This window comes from Mustela erminea, chromosome 1 (assembly GCF_009829155.1).
Source record: "Mustela erminea isolate mMusErm1 chromosome 1, mMusErm1.Pri, whole genome shotgun sequence".
NCBI classification, from domain to species: domain Eukaryota; kingdom Metazoa; phylum Chordata; class Mammalia; order Carnivora; family Mustelidae; genus Mustela; species Mustela erminea.
Window position 1 is genome coordinate 2,560,256 of NC_045614.1, and position 21,754 is coordinate 2,582,009.

A 21,754-nucleotide genomic window follows, 5' to 3' on the forward strand; every position below is an offset into this window, starting at 1 on the left:
CTTGAGGTGGGGCCTTCTGCTTGTGGCCTGCACCCCAGAATTAGGGGCGGCTGGTACTGACCGCCCCTCCCTCATCCAGCCGAAGGACCCTTGCCGAGGCATCCTCTGCCTTTGCTCAATCTGGACTTTTTAAATAAAGTGGAATTTGAATTTCCAAGCTTGTGAATGTTTTTTGGGGGGGTGGGAGGTGGGCTAGAAGGTGTGCCCAAGGCCCCCAAGACGCCCCTGCTGGGTGTCCCAGGCCCGCCCTCCACCAGTGCCTGGCAACCACTGACCCCCCCCCCTTCTGTCTGGAGGAGCCTGGTCTGGGCGTGTCACACGCGTGGATTCACACCTGTGTGGCTGTGTCTGGTTCCCTCCCTGAGTGTTGTGGGCTTGGGGTCCATCCCCAGGGCAGCGCGTGGGCGCCTCCCTCCTTTTTGTGACTAATACTCCGATGCGTGGATGGACCACATTCTATTACCCCTTCTCTGCGGATGGATGTTCTGGTGGTTTGGGCACCCGGAAGGCTAGTGTGATGCACGTGCGGCCGTTGGAACACCAGCTCTCAGTTCTGCAAGCTGTCTTCTCAGCGCGGAACCGCTGGTCCGGGGACGTTCCGCACTGGGCTTCGCAGGAATGCTCTCTGCGACTTTCTGTGTAATGCAGTATTCAAGCCATCTTAAAATTTTTGGAGAATAATTTGACAAACGGGATGTTGAATCATGTCCCCTCGAAAGATATGCTGAGGCCCTAAACCTCAGTTCTCAGAATGTGACCTTATTTGGAAATAGGGTCGCTGCGGATATAATTAGTAGGGATGAGGTCATCGGGAGTAGGGTGGGCCCCTGATCCAATGTGACTGGTGTCCTTATAAGAAGACAAAGATGCGAAAGCAGACACAGGAGACAGCCACGTGACCCCAGAGGCAGAAATGGGAAGAATGAAAGCTGCCAACAAGCGCCAAGGAGGGCCAGCCACCACCGGAAGGGAGGACCGGCGGGGCAGGCCTCTGCCCAGGTCTTGGAGGGAGCATGGTCTTGCCGACGGGCTGACATCACACTTCGGGCCCCTGGAAACAAGAGAGTAAATCCCTGTTGTTTGAAGCCCTACGGCCACCCCAGGAGACTACTATAACCAGATACTCTCACCTCCCCACCCCAGCTCCCTTGTCCCCCCCTTCCCGGCACAGGTACCCCTGCCCCAAATTTAGAGTTTTTCAGGCAAGCCTTTCTGTAACTTTTAGCACATAAGCCTATCTTCCCAAAATAGTACCGTTTTGGTAGGGTTTGGTTTTCTCCTTGAGTTTGTAAAGGTTCTGAAGTGTACAAGTCTGTGGTTTCTAGTATATCTACAGAGTTGTGCAACCATCAGCGCAATCTCATTCCAGAACATTCCCATCCCCCCAAAGAGCAGCCCTGTACCCCTTAGCAGTCACCAACCCTCCCACCTCCCTCAGCCCCGGGCAGAAACGAATCCACTTCCCGTCCACGGAGGAGCCTGTTCCGGGCCTGTCACACACGTGGGCTCACACCCAGGGCGGCCTTCTGGGTCTGGTTCCCTCCCCGAGCGAGCGCTGTGTGTTCAAGGCTCATCAATGTCATAACATCCAGACTTTTAAACTTGACACAATGTTTTCTTACAGTGTCCAAAGCCTTCTGCAACTTGGCCCTTTCCATTAGCGCTTGGTTTCTGAGATTCTCCCAAGGCGGAACACCCCTCCCTGCCACCACTATATGGCATTCCATTGCTCTGTATTATAGGAGCCAAGCTTTTTGTTTTTTGTTTTTTGTTTTTTAAAGATTTATTGGAGAGAGCGAGTGAGAGAGAGCACACAAGCAGGGGGAGCAGGAGGCAGAGGGACAAGCAGGCTCCCCACTGAGCAGGGAGCCCCACACCAGCTCCATCCCAGGGCCCGGGGATCATGACCTGATCCAAAGGCAGACGTGGAACCCACGGAGCCACCCAGATGCCCCCCAGAGCCAAAATTCTTGTTGCTGGCTGCCTCCGTGCTGTGGTCCCAGGAAATCGTTATGGATCTTCCTGGTGCCCCCAACTCCTTCCCTCTTTCTTCATCTGTAACCTGGGGGTTCATTCATTTCCTCACCAAAGATCGCCTGAGCGCCTGCTGTCTGCCAGGCACGGGGCCCCAGGATATGCCGGGGCAGGGGGGGCGATGAGACCAGATCCCCCGCCCTCTTACAGCTGACATTCTAGTGCTGGGGACAGCCAGGATACAAGAAGAACAGCTGATCTCTCCAGTAGTGCTCGATACCAGGGAGAAAAATCTGGGAAGAGATTGAGAGGTGGAGGGAGGAAGTAACATTTGAGCAAGTAGCCGAGGGAGGTGTGGGAGGAAACCGCATGGATGACTGGGAAATGACTTTCAGACAGAAAGAACACATGTGCAAAGGCCCTGGGGCAGGACCCAGCCTGGCATTAGAAAAAAGGCAAAGGGGCCAGTATATATGGAGCAGGGGGGGTGATGGGGAGATGGGGAGGAAGGGAGGAGAGGGCGGGCATGGGGCAGGTTGTGCAGGGCCTGGTGGGCCTCAGGGAGGACTCCCCCCACCCACACACCCCAGGAGGGAGCAGTGGAAGGATGTGGCTGAGGTTATCCCAGCGTACCTGTCCTGCCCCCTTCCAGGGTTGTTGCAAGGATTAAATAAGCACCTGGTTAGAGAACAGTGAGCACTAGGCGCGCTCAGCTGTTTTCATCCTGATCCCTGTTCTTCCCCAGTCTGCAGCCCAGGGCCCGGAGGACTGCCTGGGGTCCCCTGGGAGCGCGCAGCTGGCGCTGGCAAGGCCCGGACACCTGGGGCCGGACCCCCCTCCGCAGCCCGCGGTGTCGCCTTCCCGGGCGGCTCGGGTTCCCGGATCCCCTTACCCCGGCGGCTCGACTGTCGCGCCCTGGACCGGGGGAGGGGAGGCTGCAGGAAGCGGCGGATCCGGCGGCGACGGCGGTGGCGGTGGCCGGGGTGGCCCAGCTCCTCCGGCCATGGAGAGCGCCGCGGCCCAGGAGACCCGGGGCGCAGAGGCCCCGCGCCCGGCCGCGCCCCCGCCCTCGCCCGCGGAGCCCCCAGCCGCGCCCCGCGCCCGTCCCCGCCTGGTCTTCCGCACGCAGCTGGCGCACGGCAGCCCCACGGGCAAGATCGAGGGCTTCACCAACGTCCGCGAGCTCTACGCCAAGATCGCCGAGGCCTTCGGGATCGCTCCCACAGAGGTGAGGACCCCCGAACCCCCGCCACCCCACCCCCCGCCAGCGCGGGAGGCGCACCCGTCCGATCGGGGATAGGGTGGAGCCTGGAGCCAGGGACCGGGGGCTCCGGATTCCCCCTCCTCGGATGGAGGGGGTCCGATCACCGGATCTCAAAGACACACCCCTCAGATCCTGGGGTGCCCATAGCCTAGAGACCCTCTTCGCGCCCTGCGCAAAAGAGGAGCCCGGGTTAGGGTTAGTGGGTCCCCAGGCGGTCCAGGACCCACTGCGCTGAACCGGCTGGGAGTGGATCCCAGCCTTCGGGGAAGGGGAAGCGCGTCCAAGGCTCCTGGGCGCCGCGGGGGCAGGGGTTCCAGGCAGCCGCCTTCCAGGTGCGAAGTCGGAGGCCCCAGGGGTCAGGGGCTGGGCGGCAGGGCTGTGTGACTCGCAGCCCCCAGGGGGCGCCAGTAGATTCAGAATCGACTGAAAAAGTTGGGCTGGAGTGTCAGGACACCAACTGGTTAAAACTGAAAGACTGGGGATGGAGGAGGGGTCTCTTCCTGCCCACAACCCCCTTATCACCCTGCTCCTGGTTAGGAGGGTCTCAGACTCCCTCTTGCCCGCCCCATCCTGGTCTCACGTGCAGCCTTTTCCCCTACGACTGGGATCCTGGTGGGTGGGTGACCAGACACGTTTCATGTCTCTTCGTGCCTCGGTTTCCCTCTCAGGCTGCCGAACCCATCACCCTGGTTGTCTGCACAGAGGGCAATAAGCGTTGTCATTAATTCTGGACTCCCCCTCCCCTTGGGACAGATCTTATTCTGTACCCTAAACAGCCACAAAGTGGACATGCAGAAACTCCTGGGCGGCCAGATAGGGCTGGAGGACTTTATCTTTGCCCATGTGCGTGGCGAGACCAAGGAGGTAGAGGTCACGAAGACCGAAGACGCCCTGGGACTGACCATCACGGACAACGGGGCCGGCTACGCCTTCATTAAGGTGCTCGAGGGAGGGCGGGTGACTTCCTGGGTGCTCGGGGACCTGGAACGAGGCGCTGCCCCTCTCCGGTCTAACCTGGGCTCTGGGAAGCCGAGGGGCGGCGGCTGGGCTGGCCCCGTGAGTGACTCTAGGTCCCCGCAGAGGATCAAGGAGGGCAGCATCATCAACCGGGTCCAGGCCGTGTGCGTGGGCGACAGCATCGAGGCCATCAACGACCACTCCATCGTCGGCTGCCGCCACTACGAGGTGGCCAAGATGCTCCGGGAGCTGCCCAAGTCCCAGCCTTTCACCCTGCGCCTGGTGCAGCCCAAGAGAGCCTTCGGTGAGGGCCACCTGGGGGCCAGGGGGCAGGTGGGGTGGTGGTGAGGAGCTCTTCCAGAAGCGGGTTCTCCGGACGCCGGTACAGTGGAGCACGGGCGTATATGGGGGGGAATGGGACAGGATGGAAGGTTCTAGATGCCTCTGGCGCCATGACGGGGGCTTCTGGCACTGTGTCAGAAATAGGTAGGTAGTTTCTAGATTGTCAGAGTCTGTCCGGGGGTGGGGGCAGGCGGGTTTGGAAAGATCAGGATCGGAGAAGGAGGCATCTGGACGTATTTGGCTGTGGTTCTAGAGAAGGTTTTTCCAGGTGTGTTCTAGAACCGTATTTTTAATATTTATTTATTTATTTATTTATTTATTTATTTATTTGAGAGCGATTCAGCATGAGCAGGGGGAGGGGCAGAGAGAGAAGCAGACTCCCCACTGAGCAGGGAGCCCGATGTGGGGCTTGATCCCAGGACCCCGGGATCACAAGGTGAGCAGAAGGCAGATGCTTAACGGACGGAGCCACCCAGTTGCCCATAGAACGGTGCTTTCCACAGAGAGGTCTGCGAGCTGTCCGTGCATGGGGTAAAGGACTTGCTCTCCAAGAGGTTTTCCCCAGTTCAGCACTGGGACATCTGGCCCAGCTCATTCCCTGAAGTGGGGGCCACCCTGGGCACAGTAAGATGTTGGGCATCGCCCCTGGCTTTGACCCAGCAGATGCCGATGGCAACCCTTAGGTTGTAACAACCAAAATGCCTGCAGATATGGTCAAGGTCACCTGGGGGTGAAATCACTCGCCCCTGCCCCTGGGGTCGAGAACTACTGCGTTAGAATGCAGGCTTCCTGTTTAAGGGGCAGGGGTGTTTTTTTAATAGCCAAGACTTTCTCAAGGAAGAAATCAACACACTGCTTTCCATTCCGGCACCACCTTCTTATTTCATTATGGACTGGCCCTTTGAGCTGTGTTGTTCTCCAGCGAGAGGTTCTAGAAGCACCCAGGCACATCTGGAGGGAGGTCCCGGGGAGAAGGGGTCAGGGTGGGCTTCCAGATCTGCCCTTTAGCACAGCAGTGGACGCTGAGAGCCGTGCCCAAACGTTAGATGGATGAGTTCTAGACAGTCTTTTCTAGATGGATCCTCTGGCTACAAGAGGGTCTCAAGCAGTCCCTTCTAGAAAGTCATTTTAAAAAGAAGAGGGGGGCGCCTGGGTGGCCGGCCCAGTGAGTTAAAGCGTCTGCCTTTGGCTCGGGTCATGCTCTCAGGGTCCTGGGATCGAGCCCTGCATCGGGCTCTTTGCTAGGCGGGGAGCCTGCTTCCCCCTCTCTCTGCCTGCCTCTCTGCTTACTTGTGATCGCTCTCTCTATCAAATAAATATAGAAATAATCTTAAAAAAATAAAAAATAAAAATAAAAAGAGGAGCGCCTTGGAGGTTTGGTCGTTAGCCATCTGCCTTGGGCTCAGGTCGTGATCCTAGGGTCCTGGGATGGATCCCTGCATCGGGCTCCCTGCTCGGCGGGAAGTCTGCTTCTCCCTCTCCCACTCGCCCTGCTTCTGTTCCCTCTCTTGCTGTGTCTCTCTCTGTCAAATGAATAATTAAAAAAAATAAATCTAAAATAAATAAAATTTTTAAAAAGGAGGGAGATTTGGAGGAAGCAAGAATTCTCAAGCAGGGTCTCTGAGGATTAACCCCTGGATGTAAGGAGGGCTTTGAAAGACAAGAAGGTTCTAGAAAGGCTCTGCTGGCAGCTTCGGAGCACTTACACAGATGCGGACCCGCCCAGAACACGTGCCCCTCCCCTGGCTCTGTCCCTTCCAGATATGATCGGCCAGAGGAGCCGCGGCAGCAAATGTCCCACGGAAGCAAAAATGGCCAGTGGGAGGGAGACCCTGCGTCTTCGTTCTGGGGGGGCTGCCACAGTGGAGGAAATGGTGAGTGAGGGGGACAGGAGCCTTCGGGGGGCTCTGCACCGAGCACCCGGCTGACTCAGTGGGACCGCGGGTAAGAACCTCTCCTTTGTCAAGCCGCTCCCCTCCCTGCGAGATGGGGCGTCGTGGGGAGGCAGGACAGGCGCCGAGGCACAGGGGCGGGGCCTGCGGAGGGGCTGGGCTGGAGGGATCCCAGGCTTTGACCTTCTGGGCCGGGCCCTGCCCCCCTCCCCCAGCCCAGCGAGTTCGAGGAGGAGGCGTCGCGGAGAGTAGACGACCTGCTGGAGAGCTACATGGGCATTCGGGACCCAGAGCTGGGTAAGGGGCCAGGGTAAGCCGGGTGGACCCTGGGGGGGAGGGTAGCCCACCGGGAGGAGTCGAGGCCCGAGGAGCCCCCTCACCCGCCTTCCCTGCTCCGCCGCAGCAGCCACCATGGTGGACACGTCCAAGAAGACGCGGAGCGTCCAGGAGTTCGCGCACCGTTTAGATTCCGTCTTGGGCGAGTTCGCCTTCCCGGACGAGTTTGTGGTGGAGGTGTGGGCCGCCATCGGCGAGGCCAGGGAGGCCTGTGGCTAGTCTGCCCCGGGGCCGAGCGCAGCCCCAGCCCAGAACCCAGCCCCCCACCCCAGCCCGCCAGGCCGGTTCCTGAAGCCCAGCTCGGCCCCAGGGCCCAGCCCGGATCTGAGACCCAGCCCTGCTCTAGAGCCCAGGCAGGCTCTGGGACCGAGCTTCCCGCTAGAACCGCTACCAGTTCTGAGAGGTCAAGTCTCAGCTCTGAGGCCAAGTCTTGCTCTAGAACCAAGCCCAGCTCTGAGACCAAGCCCTGTTCTAGACCTCAGGCCAACCCTGAGACAAAGTTCATCGCTAGAAGGCAATTCAGTTCTGAGACCCAACACAGCCCCGAAACCCAGCCCTTCCCTAGAACCCAAGATAGCTCTGAAGCTAGACCAAGCTCAGAAACCAAGTTAAGGTCTGGGTCCCAGGTAAGTTTTAAGACGCAGCCCGGTTCGGAGATCAATCCCAGTTCCGGAAGCCAGCCCAGATCTGTGTCCAAGCCCTGCCATAAAACTCAACCTGATGGGGGAACTCAAGACAGTCACATGACACAGCCGTACCTAGATGCCCTGTCTAGCTCAGGAACTCCCGTTAGTTCTGGAGCCCAGATCAGACTCAAGAAACAATCCAGCAACAGTAGCCACCCAGGCTCAGGACTGGAAGACGGCTCCCAAACCCAGCCCTGCTCACGAGCCCAGAAGCTTGCTGCAGCTCAGTCCAGACCCAGATCCCAGCCCTGTTCTGCAACCCAACTGCCCTCGAGTACTCACCAACATCCTGGGGCCTGGTCCGGCTCCAGCGATGAGTCCAGCTCAGAGACCGAGCCCAGTTCCAGACCCCAGTCTCGGGCTACTACCAGGCCCAACTCCCGAATTCAGACAAGCTCTGACACCCCATCCACTTCTGAGGCAAGGCCCGCCTCCAGAGCTCGGCTGGATGCCAAGCCCCGCTCTCCCTGCGGAGCGCAGACCAGCTCTAGAATCCTGTCTAACTCTGGGACCCAGACCGGTTTCAAGACCTGGACCATTTCCAGAGCTCAGTCCAGCTCAGGCAGTCCACCCAGCTCCAGAACTCCGCTCCAGTCTGAGGCGCGGACTGGGTCTGAAACCCCATCCAGCTGCCAACCACAGTCGGTTGCTGAGAGCCCACTGAGCTCCAGAATCCAGCTAAACTCCAGAATCCGGCCTAGCCTCGGGACCCAGACAGAGACAGCAACAGACTTAAGCCCCACAATTCTGTCTAGCTCTGAAAGCGGACCCAGCTCCAGGACCCAGACTTGTCTGGGAGCTCAGTCAATCTCTGGGACTCAGCGTACCTCAGAAACGCTATCAAGCTCTAGACACCAGCTGCAGGCCACAGCCCAAGGCAGCTCTGGTGTTGAGCTGGACTTTGGGAAGCAGACCAGCTCTGGAACTCAGCCAAGCTCCAGGATTCACTCCAGCCCAGAAACCCAGCCCAACTTGGAAACCCAGAGTGATTCCAGAACACAGCCTGTTTCTGAAACCCAACCCTGCTCTAGAACCCTGACAAGTTCTGGAACCCAGCTCAGGCCTGAGATCCAGCCCACTTCAGAGACCCAGCCCAGTGCAAGATTTCAGCCCAGCTCTAGGATTCAGCTCAGCCCTGAGACCCAGCCCAACTCTGGAACCCAGAGCAGTTCAGGAACTCAGCTCAGCTCTGGGATTTACCTTAATTCTATAACCCAGCCTGTTTCTGGAACCCAGTCCAGCTCCAGAACCCAGACCAGTTCTGGAATCCAGCTAAGCTCCAAGACACAGCCCAGCTCTGGGACCCAGAGCAGTGCAAGAATTCAACCCAGCTCTGGAGCCCAGCTCAGCTCCAGAACTCTGTCCAGTCCTGAGACCCTGCTCAAATCTGAGACCCAGCTCGGTCGCGGGATTGAGTTCAGCTCAGAGACACAGCCCATCTCTGGAAGCCAGCCCAGGTCAAGAATGTTGCCCAGCTCTGGAATTCATCTCAGTTCTAGAATCCAGCCTCTTTCTGGAACTCAACCCAGCTCCAGAAGCCAGAGTAGTTCTGGAACCCAGGCCAGCTCTGGGACCCAGAGCAGCACAAGAAATCAACCCAGCTGTGGAGCCCAGCTCAGCTCGAGAATGCAGTTTTCCTCTGAGATTCAGCTCAGCTCTGAAACCCAACCCAGCTCCAGAACCCTGATCAGTTCTGGAACCCAGCTCAGTCCTGAGACCCAGCCCACCTCAGAGACCCAGCCTAGGGCAAGAATTCAGCTCAGCCCTGAGACCCAGCCCAACTCTGGGACCCAGAGCAGTACAAGAACTCAGCCCAGCTCTGGAACTTACCTTAGTTCCAGAACCCAGCCTGTTTCTGGAGTCCAGTCCAGCTCAAAGATCCAGCTCAGCTCTAGAAATGGACTCCACCTACAGACCTCTGGCCTTGACCCTAGAGCCCAAGCTGATCTCACTCCCCCAGCCCAACATCAGCCCCCAGGCCCACCGCCCAGAGTCCTGACTCTGGCCCCTAGCATAGTTGCTCAGCCCCAGCCCCAGCCCCATGATCTGGTACATGGAACGCAGGCCAACAGCGGCCTGGGCCGAAGCCCACCAACTTCCCACCTAGCCCCACAGCCACAGATCCCCTCAGCCCCCCAGAAACCAGCCCTCTTCCCCAAGCCCCAGCTAGGACCCCAGAAGTCCACCCCACCCACCAGATCTATCCTCTCTAGTTCGGCTCCCGGGGCGGCCCTTCCGCACTCCCAGCCCCCTGAGTCCCTAGCCCAGAAGCCTGTCCCCTCCCCCACACTCAAGGAGTCAAGGCCTGCTCCTACGGGGTCAGAGCCCCTCCCCCACCACGGGGAGCTGTAGCTTGAGGGCAACACAGTTTTGGCTCCCATAAGTCCCCCACAATCCCGTCTGCTGTCCCTCCCAGCTGGGTCCCCTGGAGGCAGCAGGTGACCTCATTCCCCCAGCAGGGAGGTGTTGGGGGAGGAGGAAGAGTGGAAACAGGGACTTGAGTTTCACTTGGGCCTGGCTCTGGGCGGTGTAAGCAGATCCCAGGTCTGTGGAGTGGAAAGCTGGGTGTGCGTGCGTTGGGGGGGGGGGGGCATGTGGGCAGGAGGCAGAGAAACGGGGGTCAGGGGGCAATTGTGTCCTCATGTACCTTGAGGGCTCATGGGGAATAAAGGCACCTCTCCCACCCCTGCAGCTGCGTGTGTCATTTTTGGGGGAGTTCACAAAGAGGACAGACAAAGGGGCAGGCATGAGGGTTTGGAGGGGGCGCACCTGACCTCACCGGATGTTTTCTAAGCCGCTGCTCTGTGCCAAGCCCTTTACTAAGTGCGAAGCCGGCCTGCACGAAGCTTGCGCTCTGCAAAGCCTCAATCATCTGTCCCTTCAACCGATGTTTACTGAGCACCTACTATGCGCCAGGTGCGTTTGCTCGAGGCCCTGGGCACCTTCAGTGTTGAGCGAACGAAACAGGCTCCCCCTCGGCCCCCCGCCCCCAGCTCTGCTCTGGCTGCCGTGGGCACGTGGTCCAACGCGATCCAATGCACAAACTTTAAAGACTGATGACTTCAGATCCGAGGGAAATTTCGGCCGAGGGGGCCGTGATATATTTTGGCAAGGGAGGAGTCTCACCCGTGCACACTCAGTATTTCCTAAGCAGAGCCTTCGTGGGTTGGGGTGTCCAAGGGCATTGACCGTACCCCAGAAAGCAGGTCATAGTCAGGGGTCGGAGTCCCCCATTCGCAGAGGATTGCTGGAAGGGGAGGCTTGTAAGTGTCCTTTCCTCGGACACCCCCTGACCTGACATCACCCTTCCTGGGGCCGGAGGGGGACGGGAAAGGGGCATCCGGGGAGCGTTAGGGGGTCTCCAAGGCTGCGGGAGAACAGCCCACAATGCTGCCACTCCAAGGCTTGGTCCTTCCGAGACTCCGGGCTGCCGGAACCCCAGAACAGGCAGCTGTGTCCTCGGGAGGGACGCGCCAGCTGGGGGACCCCCCCCCCCGCAGCCGACCGGCTCTAGGGCACCGGGCGTCTCTGGGTGAGCTGCGGCCGCAGGGACAGCGACCTGGGCCGGGCGCTGAGGCGAGGGTGGAGGCGGCGGATCACGGCCCGGCGGAAGAGGATGTACACCCAGGGGTCGAGGATCTGGTTCCAGGTGGCCACGCGCAGGTAAATGAGCAGCTGCTTTTCAGTGGCTCGCGACAGCTGCCCGCTGGGGCTCATGGCGGGCGGGCTGCGCAGCACCGTCTGGGCGATGAAGACCTGCGGGGGGTCAGAGCAGTTAGCCCGGCCGCCCGCCAGCCCCTGCCCCGCGGCCCACGCCCACCCGCGAGACCCTCGCGGTTCCTGGCCCGGCCTTGCTGTGTGACCCGGGGAGGGCTGCCCGGCCTCTCTGAGCTTCAGCTTCCTGCGCGTCTCGGGGCGCGGGTGGGAGGGAGCCCCGGAGCCGGCCCGCCTCGCTGGGCCCTGAAACCCCCTCCCATTCTGAACATGTCAGGATGAAACTTTCCCACTGCACCCCAGATTCTTAGTTTTTATATTCTATGTTCTATTTAGCTTATTATTTTTTAAAGATTTTATTTATTTATTCACGAGAGAGAGAAAGAGGCAGGCCCCCCCACCCCGCGGAGCAGGAAGCCTGCCTGATGCGGGGCTCGATTCCAGGACTCCGGGGCATGAGCTGAGCGGAAGGCAGAGGCTTCACCCACTGAACCACCCAGGCAACCCTGTATGTTTTATTTTAAATAACTTTATTTTATATTAAAATTTATATAATTTATGACATGGTTTTACACGAAATAATTCTATATTAAATTTGTATATTGAATTATTTAAATATATTTTGTCACTATTGAAATTTATGTTTAGTATGATATATATGTAAGTTATTTACAAATATGGAAAAAGGAATTATTTAATAATTCACATTGTAAATTATCATTATACTAATATACTAGAGGTATATATTATATGGTATTTAAAATTACAGAATATTACAATTGTAATTATATAACTGTATAATTTATATAATTAAACATAAATTATAATACAACAATGTGATAGTCATAATGTATATTTTATAACTATAATTAAAATTCATATTAAGCATAATTATAATTCATATTGTGTTAAGTTATTACATTAAAGTAAGTTATTATGGTGAAATATTCATACTGGGGCACTTGGCTGGCTCAGTCTGTGGACCGTGTAATTCTTGATCTTGGGGTTGTGAGTTCAAACCCCACGTGGGGCAGAGATGATTTAAGATCTTTGGGGGACACTCGGGTGGCTCAGTTGGTTAATCGTCTGCTTTCATCTGCCTTCTGCTCAGGTCATGATCCCTGGGTCCTGGGATCGAGCCCCGCATAGGGCTCCCTGTCCCACCCACCCAGCCACACCCATTTGTTTCTGGTGGCTGCTTTCCCATCCGGTCGGGACAGCAGAGCTGAGTATCTGTGACAGAGGCCATGTTTAAATATTTACCTATGGCCCTTTATGGAAAAGTTTCCCCACAAAGGGGACTCAGGAGTTGTTGTTGTTGTGTTTTTTTGTTTGTTTGTTTGTTTGTTTTTTAGTAGTTGTTTAGTGATTCAGTGATTCTAACTAAGGGAAGGGACGCCTTTCCCCTTATGCCCAGTGAGTGAACTCCTATTCGTGCTTCAAAGCCTCAGCTCCAATGGTTCAGAGCGGGACAGAGCCCATTCTGGGCATCCCAAGAGACTGGAGGCTGGGTGGCCAGGAGGAGAGCAAGGCGCAGCAGCATGGACGCGTCTGCTGGAGGTCAGGGTCCTGGGAGGTGACATGTGTGTGCACCTCACGCAGGGGAGGGAAGCAGAGAGCCAGCAAGGAGCCAGTTCCTGGGGTGGGTCCCAGCTGCTGGCACCGATGGGGTCCCACGGGAGCAGCAGCCACAGAATGCTGCTTCTGGCTGGAAAATATGCTCTTGTCCTGCCCTGAGGTGCCCTTCCCAGGCCTGTTCTCATGGATATTACCCTTCATATTTATTGGGCAGCACCCGAGTCAGGTCCTCCTCTGTCCACAGCCCTCCAGGGCTCCCATCTCCCTGGGGGAGAAGCCCAAGTCCTCCCTGCAGTGCCCCCTAGTCCCCTCTCCGTCCTCCCCTCCTCCGTTTCTCCCCTGCACCCACTCTGTTCCTCCTCACTGATCTTCTAACATGCCAGGCAGGGTCCTGCCCCAGGGCCTTTGCATGTGCTATGCCCTCTTCCTGGAATGCTTCCCCCCAAGCCAGATCTCCACATAGTTCACTTCTTCACCTCCACCATGTCTTTGCTCAAATTTCACCTTCACTGAGAGGTCCCTGACCACCATTGGGCCCAGTCTCTTGGGACATCCAGAATGGGCCCTGCTCTGCTCTGAACCATTCCGGCGGGGGCTCTGAAGCATGGGTAAGAGTATCACTGCTAAATAAAACTCAGGAAGGCATTCTAGACAGACTCTCCTTGAATTGTTAAATGACTCCTGGGGCCCCTTGGTGGCACACTTCTTCTTCAAGGACGGTGTAATAACTTTTGTAAACACAGTCTCGGCCACAGCTAGGCTCTGCAGCTTCCGAGCAACGAGGAAGCACGCGGGTGTGGCTATGTTCTAACAGGACTTTATTTCTGGATGCGGAAATTTGAATTCCGTGTCATTGTCACGTGTCACAAAATGTCAAAATGTGATGCTCCTTTCTTTGCGGTCTTCCTCCGACCACTTACATTTGTAAAAAATTCTCAGCAAAACAAAAAAGACAAAGCAAAAGCAAAAAAACAAATTTGTGATCTTTCCATTTGCAGGGTTTTTTTTTCCCCTTAAGATTTAATTTTTGTCGTCTCTATACCCAGAAGGGTGCTCGAACTCACAATCCTGAACTAAAGAGTCACATTCTCCAACAGCTGAGCCCACCAGCACCCCTGCAGGTTTGGTTTTTGTTCTAGCTCTTTTCACTTCCTACTATCGACCCCTTCCTGCATCCATACACAAGGTTTATGGCCCGCCTTCCCCACTGCCAAGAGTTCCAAGAAGGATCTCTGTCGCTTCTGTTCTCTGCTGCATCTTCAGTGTCTGGACTAGAGCCTGGAACATAGGAGTCACTCATGAAATGTTTGCGGAAGGGGCAAATGATTAATGGGTTCATTTCCGTCTCACTATAACTCGGAAAGGCAGACGCTCTTTAATCCCCCTGATCACCAAGGCTGGAGGAGGGGGAGCCCAGAACCAGAGTCACATAGCAAGTCCTTGCTGGGCATGAGTAGGACACCAAGTGTCTGACTTCAGACTCCAGACATGTCCTGATCAAATCAGAAATGGAAAAAAAATACCACCCCAAATGGGAACCACACTGACAGTGGAAGGACTTCAGCCAAGCTTTCCCCCGAGTCAGAAAATCTGGCCAGAGCCCGGTTTCAGAAGTAATAGGCTTGGGAAATGTTTGATGATTCAGTGATACTACCTAGAATGCCTTCCTTTTTCTTGTTTAGTAGGTAAACTCCTATGTATCCTTCAAAACCCTAGCTCCAATACCCATTCTCTGGAAAACTTCCTCTGATACCCCAGATAGAACATGGGAATCCCTCCCTGGGCAACCCAGTCCTGACCCCAGCTGGGGGTCGTCTGTGTCTCGTTGGGAGCTCCTCAAGCAAGGACATTTGAACACTGGGGTCTGTGCCCACATTTTCTTGGGTGGATGAGAACCTGAGGATTTAAGTCCCCTGTGGAGGGGCGCCTGGGAGGCTCCGTCGGTGAAGCCTCTGCCTTCGGCTCAGGTCGTGATCTCAGGGTCCTGGGATCGAGTCCTGCATTGGGCTCCCTGCTGAGCAGGGAGCCTGCTTCTCCCCCGCCCTCTGGCCCTCCCTGGGCTCTTGCTTGTGCTCTCTCCCTCCCAAATAAACACGATCTCTAAAGGTAAGTCAGCAAAGCCACCGAGGGTGGTGGGAGCCCCGGGCAGGGCCCCCGGCCGCACTCACCAGCAGCGGCATCCAGCAGATACTGGCCACCACCATGATGCCCATCAGCTGAGCCATCATCTCCACCTCGCAGTCCCGCGGGCGCTGCTGGGTGGCCTCCCGCCCGTGGTAGACGTGGCACAGGGTGGCCACGCTGATCGTGTTGAGCAGGAAGGACAGCCCCACCGAGAAGCTGCCAAGGAGGGTGAAGAGCAGCCCGAAGGCCACGTCCCCGGGCTGGGCGCCGAGCGTGAGGAAGCACCAGGAGCCCGGGTACTGCACCGTGTAGCGGCCGACGCCCAGCACGGGCAGCAGGCCCAGCGCCAGCGCCGACGCCCACACCAGCCCCACCGTGGCCCAGGCCCGGCGCTGCGAGGCCCCCGCGGGCCGCGAGAAGGGCCGGGTGATGCCCAGGTAGCGCTCCGAGGCCATGGCGGCCCCCAGCAGCAGCGGGCAGAGGCCGAAAAAGACCATGATGACGCCCATGAACTGGCAGAGGCGGCAGCTGGGGTCCGCGGCGCGCCAGTCGAACAGGACCGCGTGCTGGGACACGACGATGGCGCCGGTGACCAGCAGCCCCAGGAAGTCGGTGAGCACCAGGCCGCAGAGGAAGGTGAGGAAGGACGAGCGCGCCTGCGAGCTGCCCTGCCGCGCCCCCGCCAGCACGCTCAGGGCCAGCAGGTTGGACGCCAGGCCCACCACGCAGAAGGAGGCCGCGAACCAGGGAGAGGCGATCAGGCGCCGCTCCTCCAGGGTGATGTTGGTGGGCCGGAAACAGGGCCCCAGAGAGGTGCCATTGGGCCACATGGCGCCGGGGCGGGGAGCGGAGGGTCACCACCCCATCGGGCCGACGCAGCGGGTGGGGAGAGCTGGCGCTGGCTCAGGCACGCCTGGGGGAGCAGAGAGAAGATTTGCTGGTGAGTCATTGTGCATTTTCCCTGGAGGGGGCCTGGTGAACTCCTACACCATCGTCAATACCCACGTCAAATATCCCCTCTTTCAAGAAGCCTGTCCTGGCTCCTCTCACTCCCCACGCAGTATTACTATGACTAAGAGCGCTGGTATCATGGCTCCCACCGCTACTACCACCAGCTCTGGCCCTCCCCAGACTCAGTGACCCACCAGGGTGAGGATCCGTGCCGTCTGCTCTGCGGCCCCTGGAGCACAACACCGGGAGTCTTTTCTGAGTCACAAAGAAGAACCAAGGAGCTGTGGCCGGGAACCACCAACCTGGCGGCCCCAGCGTGAGCCCAGGCAAACGGTCTCTTCGCCCTGGGCTCCGTGGCCCCGCTGGCTGTCACCTGGCTGAGCCCTCAGCCCACTGCACAACCCGGGGCAGATTTCAGCCGCTGCGAGACGGGATGTGTGCGAGGTGAGGAGGGCGGCAGGTGGGTGGCCTGAGGCCACCGGCTCTGAGGTCACCACTGCACCTGCACGTACATGGGAGGCCTGACACTTCCGGCGTTTTTGGAAAACGCTGTCTTGCCCATGGTGGGATCGTGTGGGTTTTCCCCCCCGTTCTCATGGCATTAAAAAAAAAAAAAAAAAAAAGATTTTATTTACTTATTTGACAGAGAGAGACACAGCGAGAGAGGGAACACAAGCAGGGGGACTAGGAGAAGGAGAAGCAGGCTTCCTGCAGGGCAGAGAGCCCAATGCGGGGCTCGATCCCAGGACCCCGGGATCATGACCCGAGCCAAAGGCAGAAGCTCCAAGATTGAGCCCCCCAGGCGCCCTGTGGCATTGTTTTTATAATGAAGAAATAAATGCAGAAATCTAGTTCCATTCTGGGAACAAAAACAGAAAAACCCAGCTCATCTGGAGCAACAGACTCCCTGGGGACGAGCTAAAAATGGCAGCCAGAGCGACCTGTTACCCTCCGGGGCTGCCGGGCCTAGCTGCTGCGAGTGTGGGTGGACAGACCAGACGTGGAGACGTCACGCAGAAGCGAAGCAAGAGACCATCCAGAGAACAGCTCCCAGTGCCGAGAAGGACACACCAGAGAGGCCGCTGGGGGCGCTGGGGCCTAACTGCCGGGTCCCTGGGCTCCTGCCCTGGGTCTACACCGCAGGTCCCCCTGTGTGGCCAGTGAGGCTGCCCTGGGGGGAGGGCAGAGGGGACGCAGGTGGGTGGGCGTGGGCAGGAGGTAGGGCCGGCGGGCAGTTAGAACTCAGAAAGCTCCTTCCGTGACCCCCATTTTGCAGAAGGGAAAGACAGAGGCGCCAGAGAGGCCGAATCTCTCCTCCGAGGCCCCACAGCCTGGCCTGAGTTGATCTGATGTAAATCCAGGCCTTGCTGTGGGCAAGCCAGTGTAAATGATTCGCAGGCCTGCCGGCCGGAGGGAACCCTGATGTGGGGGGTCCCCATCACCACAATTTGCTGTAAGGGCTGGAATTTTCTAGAAAGCGGGTCTGGCCAGATTGGAATCCGGGTGTTGCCATGAACCCCGTCACAGGCCCCCACTGGGAGCTCCCAGTTCCCTTCCTGTAGAATGGGCGGACAGGAGTGAGCTAAGCTGGGTACAGGGCTTAGTGCCCTGTGGGCGCTCACTTCGCGCCAGCCCTGGCTCCCCGTCCTGCCAACTGGTGTGCTGGCCTGGCCCCTCTGCTCAGCGACTCCCTATCGCTCCTCATGAATTATCCAGTCCCTGGCAACCGCACTGAGCATTGCTCCCAGGCCGAGAGCCAAGCCCATGGCCACAGTCACTTTGGTTGGGGGGGTGCTGCGGTGGGAAAAAGGGGTCCAGAGAGAGGTGGGCGGATGTGCAGGGGCTGTTCACAGTGATCACGCCCTTACCCTCCACTGCAGAGCAAGGGGCGTGCTCTCTGCAGTCACAGACTTGGCCTACATTTGGATTCCTCTTAGGACGGGGCACTCGCTCCCTCGAATGCTGCTAAACACTGTTTCTGAACCTTTCTGGGGACTTGGGCTGTGCCTGCAGCCCCTAACCCGACCTCAGCCTGGAGGGACCACCAGCTCCTCCTGGGGTTTCACGGCACCACCCTGCGTGGGAGCTCAGGCACTTCTCATTCGCCGTGGGGCCACATACCCTGAGACTGCCTCACGTTTCCCCTGTCTGGGAACAAACCTATGACCCAGAGCCCTTGGCCGTGGGGGAGGCTGGAAACTGGCGTGACTCTCTCTGGGCACAGCTGGTGGTTTCCACTTCCCCCTCCCCCGCAACAGGTTCAGGTGATAGCTGCCGTCTCAAGTTCCCTAGGCACGCGGGCCAGGCCCGTAGGGACCCCTGGCAAGGCCTCCTTTCCCCTCCGAAGTTGGCTGGGAGGCATGGCAGGCCCTCCCCTGCAGGAGACTGTCGACACAGTGCGAAGTCCAGAATCAGTCCTGTGTGGCCCTTGGGGGAATACGCCTCCCTCTCTGTGCCTCGTGGGAGGCACGGACCCCCGATTCCCACCCCAGATTTGCTGCACAAACCCAAGCTTCCATGGCCCAAGAGCAGGGAGGTTTGGGCTTTGACATTCTAACAAGGGCTCTGGCATTCTAACAAGTTCCTGGTTCTGGAACTCAGGAGGCCTCAAGTCCAGAATCCCAAGGGGCCGAGGTTCTAGAACCTTGACGGGAACGAGGCTGGGTCCTGGGATCCAGAACTTCCATCTCAGCTCCTGGAACTTCTTGGAGGACATCAGTCCACCTGGGTAAGGCTGGGCCACGGCAGGGCGGGGGTGGACCGCTCCATCCTGCCCCAGAGGCACAGACACCAGGCTGGGTCCTCCCAAGCCCAGCCGCCAGTGGAATGCGATCCCTGGTTCCCAAGGGCCAGGCCCCTCCCCTGCCTGCTGGCGGCTGCCTGCGGGCTCTCCTCCGGCTCCGGAGCTAGCCGCCTCTCAACACATCCGTCTCCCGCTCAACACTTCATCCTCCAGCTTGCCGGGCCGCCTGTCTCCAGGCGCGTCCAGACACCCTGCAGGGGCGAAGATGCCCTCCCACCAGCTCGGACTGGAGTCCCTGATCTGCCACCGCCAAGCTGTAGGCCAACACCGCCAAGCCTCAGTGTCCCCCCCTCTGTGAAATGCAGAAAACGGGGACACAAAGTCGCCTACTGGTATTCTGGCTGATCTACCCAGGCCTGACCTGTCCCCATGGCCCTCCGCGCCCCCACCCCATGCCTGAAGAGCTTTGCCGGCTCCTGGGGTGCTGCGGGTTGGCCGTGTGTGCAGGGGACAGCCCCGAGGTGGCCCCCTTCATGTCTGCTGAGTCCTCCAAGCTCTGGCCAAGTGAAGGCCGCCGCCCTTTGGCGTAAGGCTTCGGGGGCCAGGCCAGCCCATGCCTGGGCAGCCTCGCAGGCCCTGGACCAGGACCCCTCCGCAGACACCCGGGGAGAGGCACACTTACGGGTGGGGCCCCTGTCGGTCCCAAGCCTGCTCTTGTCTCCCCTCCCCACACCACAAGGCTTAATTTCCGGGAACTTTTCCTGTTTGTGACACCGACCGGCTCCCACCTCAGAGGGGGCGGGGTTGGGGGGGCGCCTCCACGGTCATTCCAGCTCTGCCCTGGGAGCCTCATTCCCTCATCTGTACAATGGGTGCCCTCGAGGGCTCACCACTCAGCGGCCGGTGTGCGGGTCGCACAGGAGGGCAGGTGTGGTGCGCGGTGAGGGGACCAGCCTCACCGGGAAGGATGGACCCCGAGCGATGGACACCGAGTTAGAGAGACGCTGCAGACCTGCGCGGAGACCTTTCGCTGCGCCCGCCCAGACACACGGACGCACGGCCGGGCTTGCTCACGGCCGCACCCAGCGCCTCGCACCCTTCCTGCCACATCCGAGGACCCTGAGCGGCTCGGCGCCCACCCAGGGAAACGCACCCAGAGCACATCCTCAGCAACGCTGGGACGGGCCCAGGGAGGACAGTGGGGGCGCGACCGCCCCCTCGGGGCACAGACCGGGTCTCAACAACGCCCCCGCCCCGACGCCCAGCACCTGGCTGCCGGGCCGGCGCGGGGACACACCCACAGCGGGGCGGGCCTCCGCGGGACACACCCGCCCGCTCTCATGCCCCGCCCCTAACCTGGCGGCCCGGCCTCACCTGGAGACGGTGACCGGTGGGACGCGCGGGGGTCGCGCCTGTCGCGGAGCCCCGCGTGCGGGCCGCCGCCGGGCCCAGGCCGGGGAGGGCGGAGCGGGGAGCAGGGCGGTCCGGCCTCCCGGAGCCCCCGGGGAAACCGAGGCACGGCCAGGGGCGGGCCGCCCAGAGGACCCCCGGCCTTTCACGTCCCCGCAGGGCACAGATGGAGGGCGCGGCAGCTCCGGACGCCGGGGTGCGTGAGGTCCGCCGGGGCTGGAGGAGGGGCGACGAGCCCTCGGGGCCCGAAAGGGGGATCCGCGGGGGCTAAAAATAGCCCCGGCCCCGGGCTCCGATCCGCAGCCGGCGCCCTGTCTGTCCTTGTCTCTCTGTCTCTCCGTCCGTCTTTACGGGCCCCTCCCCCTGCACTGGCCACGCCCCTGTGGCCCGGCCCGGCTGATGGGGGTCAGTGGGCAACCCCAGCCCGCCCGGAAACCCGCGCAACCGCCTGGGGGAGTGGGCACGTCCTCCTGGGCTCAGGGAAAGGGATGCGGGTGGCCGGGGTGGTCGGCGCCCACCCGGGAGCCTTTGGCCCGGGGCCGCCAGAGCCAGGCCCCGAATTATTCACCATCTGGGCAGCACCCAAGGGCAGCCGGGGAGGGGCGGGGCGACGGGCGGAACCGGCCCGGGAGGCTCCCAGACCCCCGCCCAGGGGCCCAGAGCTCCAAACTGGGAAACTGATGGGCTGGGGCCTGGCACACAGTAGGTACCTAATAGATGTAGGGTGTGCTTAGAGGGGAGGAGCGCCAACACTCAGGGAGCAGCTCTGTGGGCGCCCTGCGGAGACAGCCTTCCCCGCCCCCCCACCCGCCCCCCGCCCCCAGCAGGTCTGCAGGCCCTGGTGGAGGTTCTGGGATTCCAGGAAGGGGGTCCCCTGAGGTCAAAGGCTTGGAGATGGCAGTGGGGCTGGAGGAGGAAGGGAAGCCCCCAGACAGCTCCCTGCCAGCGGGTGAGGAGGTCAGTCCCCATCCCCCTCCGTCCCCAACCCCGGTGCTGGGTGCAGAAGGAAGCCCCAGCCAGTCACTCGGGGAGGGAGTGAGAGTGAGCCCAGGGAACCTGGAGCGGGGCTTGGCACAGGCAGGGTGGGCTTCCTTGAAGACCCCCAGAACCAGGGCTCTGGGCCAGGGTATCATCAGCCACAGAAGCAACGGGTTATCAGGCTGGGTGTGGCTGGAGAAAAGCCAGGTTAGGCCTCCAGTGGGTGAAGAGGGTCCAGTAGCTGAGGTCAGCCTTTGAAGCCACGTGGACAGCAGGATTTGGGTGTGAAGGGGTGACCCTGGGCCTCACTGGCCCCAAGTTAGGGCCTGCATTGGGTCAGGGTTGGCTGGTTTGCCTTGGCCCTGCCCCAGCCAGTCCTTGGGAGCTTGGAAGGACACGCAAGGTCTGGCTCTGAGTGAGGACGTGCTTTTCTACTCTCTCCTGCTCTGCCTTGCGTGTCCTGACACCCCTCTTCTGGCTCCCCACCCCACCATCCTTCCGGCCTCCAGGACCCAGCGCACAGCCAGCATCCCCAGCGTCCTTCCGGGCGGCCTCTCCCGTCCTGGCCCAGCGTCTGAGGTGTGGAGGATTCAGAGGTTAACTTTGACTTCTCCTCCTTGGTGTGGGGTCTCACCAGCTCCTATGCATCTGCCAGAGTCCTGGCTCCAAGGTCCTGCTTGTGTAAAGCCGCGTTCTCCCAAGAAGTCTCAACCCCCCCCCCCGCCCCGCCGCCACCCCCACCAAAACCTCTTCAAGAGCAACTCCGTGTCTTAGTCCACGTGGTGGGACAATTCTGCATCAGATC

At 59.6% G+C, this 21,754-nt stretch overlaps 2 protein-coding genes across 3 annotated transcripts; one reads left to right on the forward strand and one right to left on the reverse strand.

The window, feature by feature from the left end:
- The first annotated feature begins 2,677 nt into the window (after positions 1-2,677).
- On the forward strand, positions 2,678-7,085 carry GIPC3 (GIPC PDZ domain containing family member 3). The gene is made up of 6 exons (XM_032306134.1): positions 2,678-3,202; positions 3,992-4,177; positions 4,319-4,499; positions 6,299-6,411; positions 6,645-6,726; positions 6,833-7,085. Exons 1-6 carry the CDS (start codon positions 2,978-2,980, stop codon positions 6,982-6,984), a joined length of 939 nt encoding a protein of 312 aa, XP_032162025.1. The 5' UTR covers positions 2,678-2,977; the 3' UTR covers positions 6,985-7,085.
- Positions 7,086-10,518: 3,433 nt separating this feature from the next.
- On the reverse strand, positions 10,519-20,024 carry TBXA2R (thromboxane A2 receptor). 2 transcript variants are annotated; one of them, XM_032306123.1, is made up of 3 exons: positions 19,936-20,024; positions 14,912-15,780; positions 10,519-11,207 (listed from the first exon to the last, which is right to left on the reverse strand). In XM_032306123.1, the coding sequence occupies exons 2-3, from the start codon at positions 15,695-15,697 to the stop codon at positions 10,962-10,964; spliced, it is 1,032 nt and encodes a 343-aa protein (XP_032162014.1). In that variant the 5' UTR covers positions 15,698-15,780; positions 19,936-20,024; the 3' UTR covers positions 10,519-10,961. The 2 variants fall into 2 exon arrangements, with proteins under 2 accessions (XP_032162014.1, XP_032162017.1); XM_032306126.1 differs by lacking the exon at positions 19,936-20,024 and adding an exon at positions 19,244-19,351.
- Positions 20,025-21,754: the final 1,730 nt, after the last annotated feature.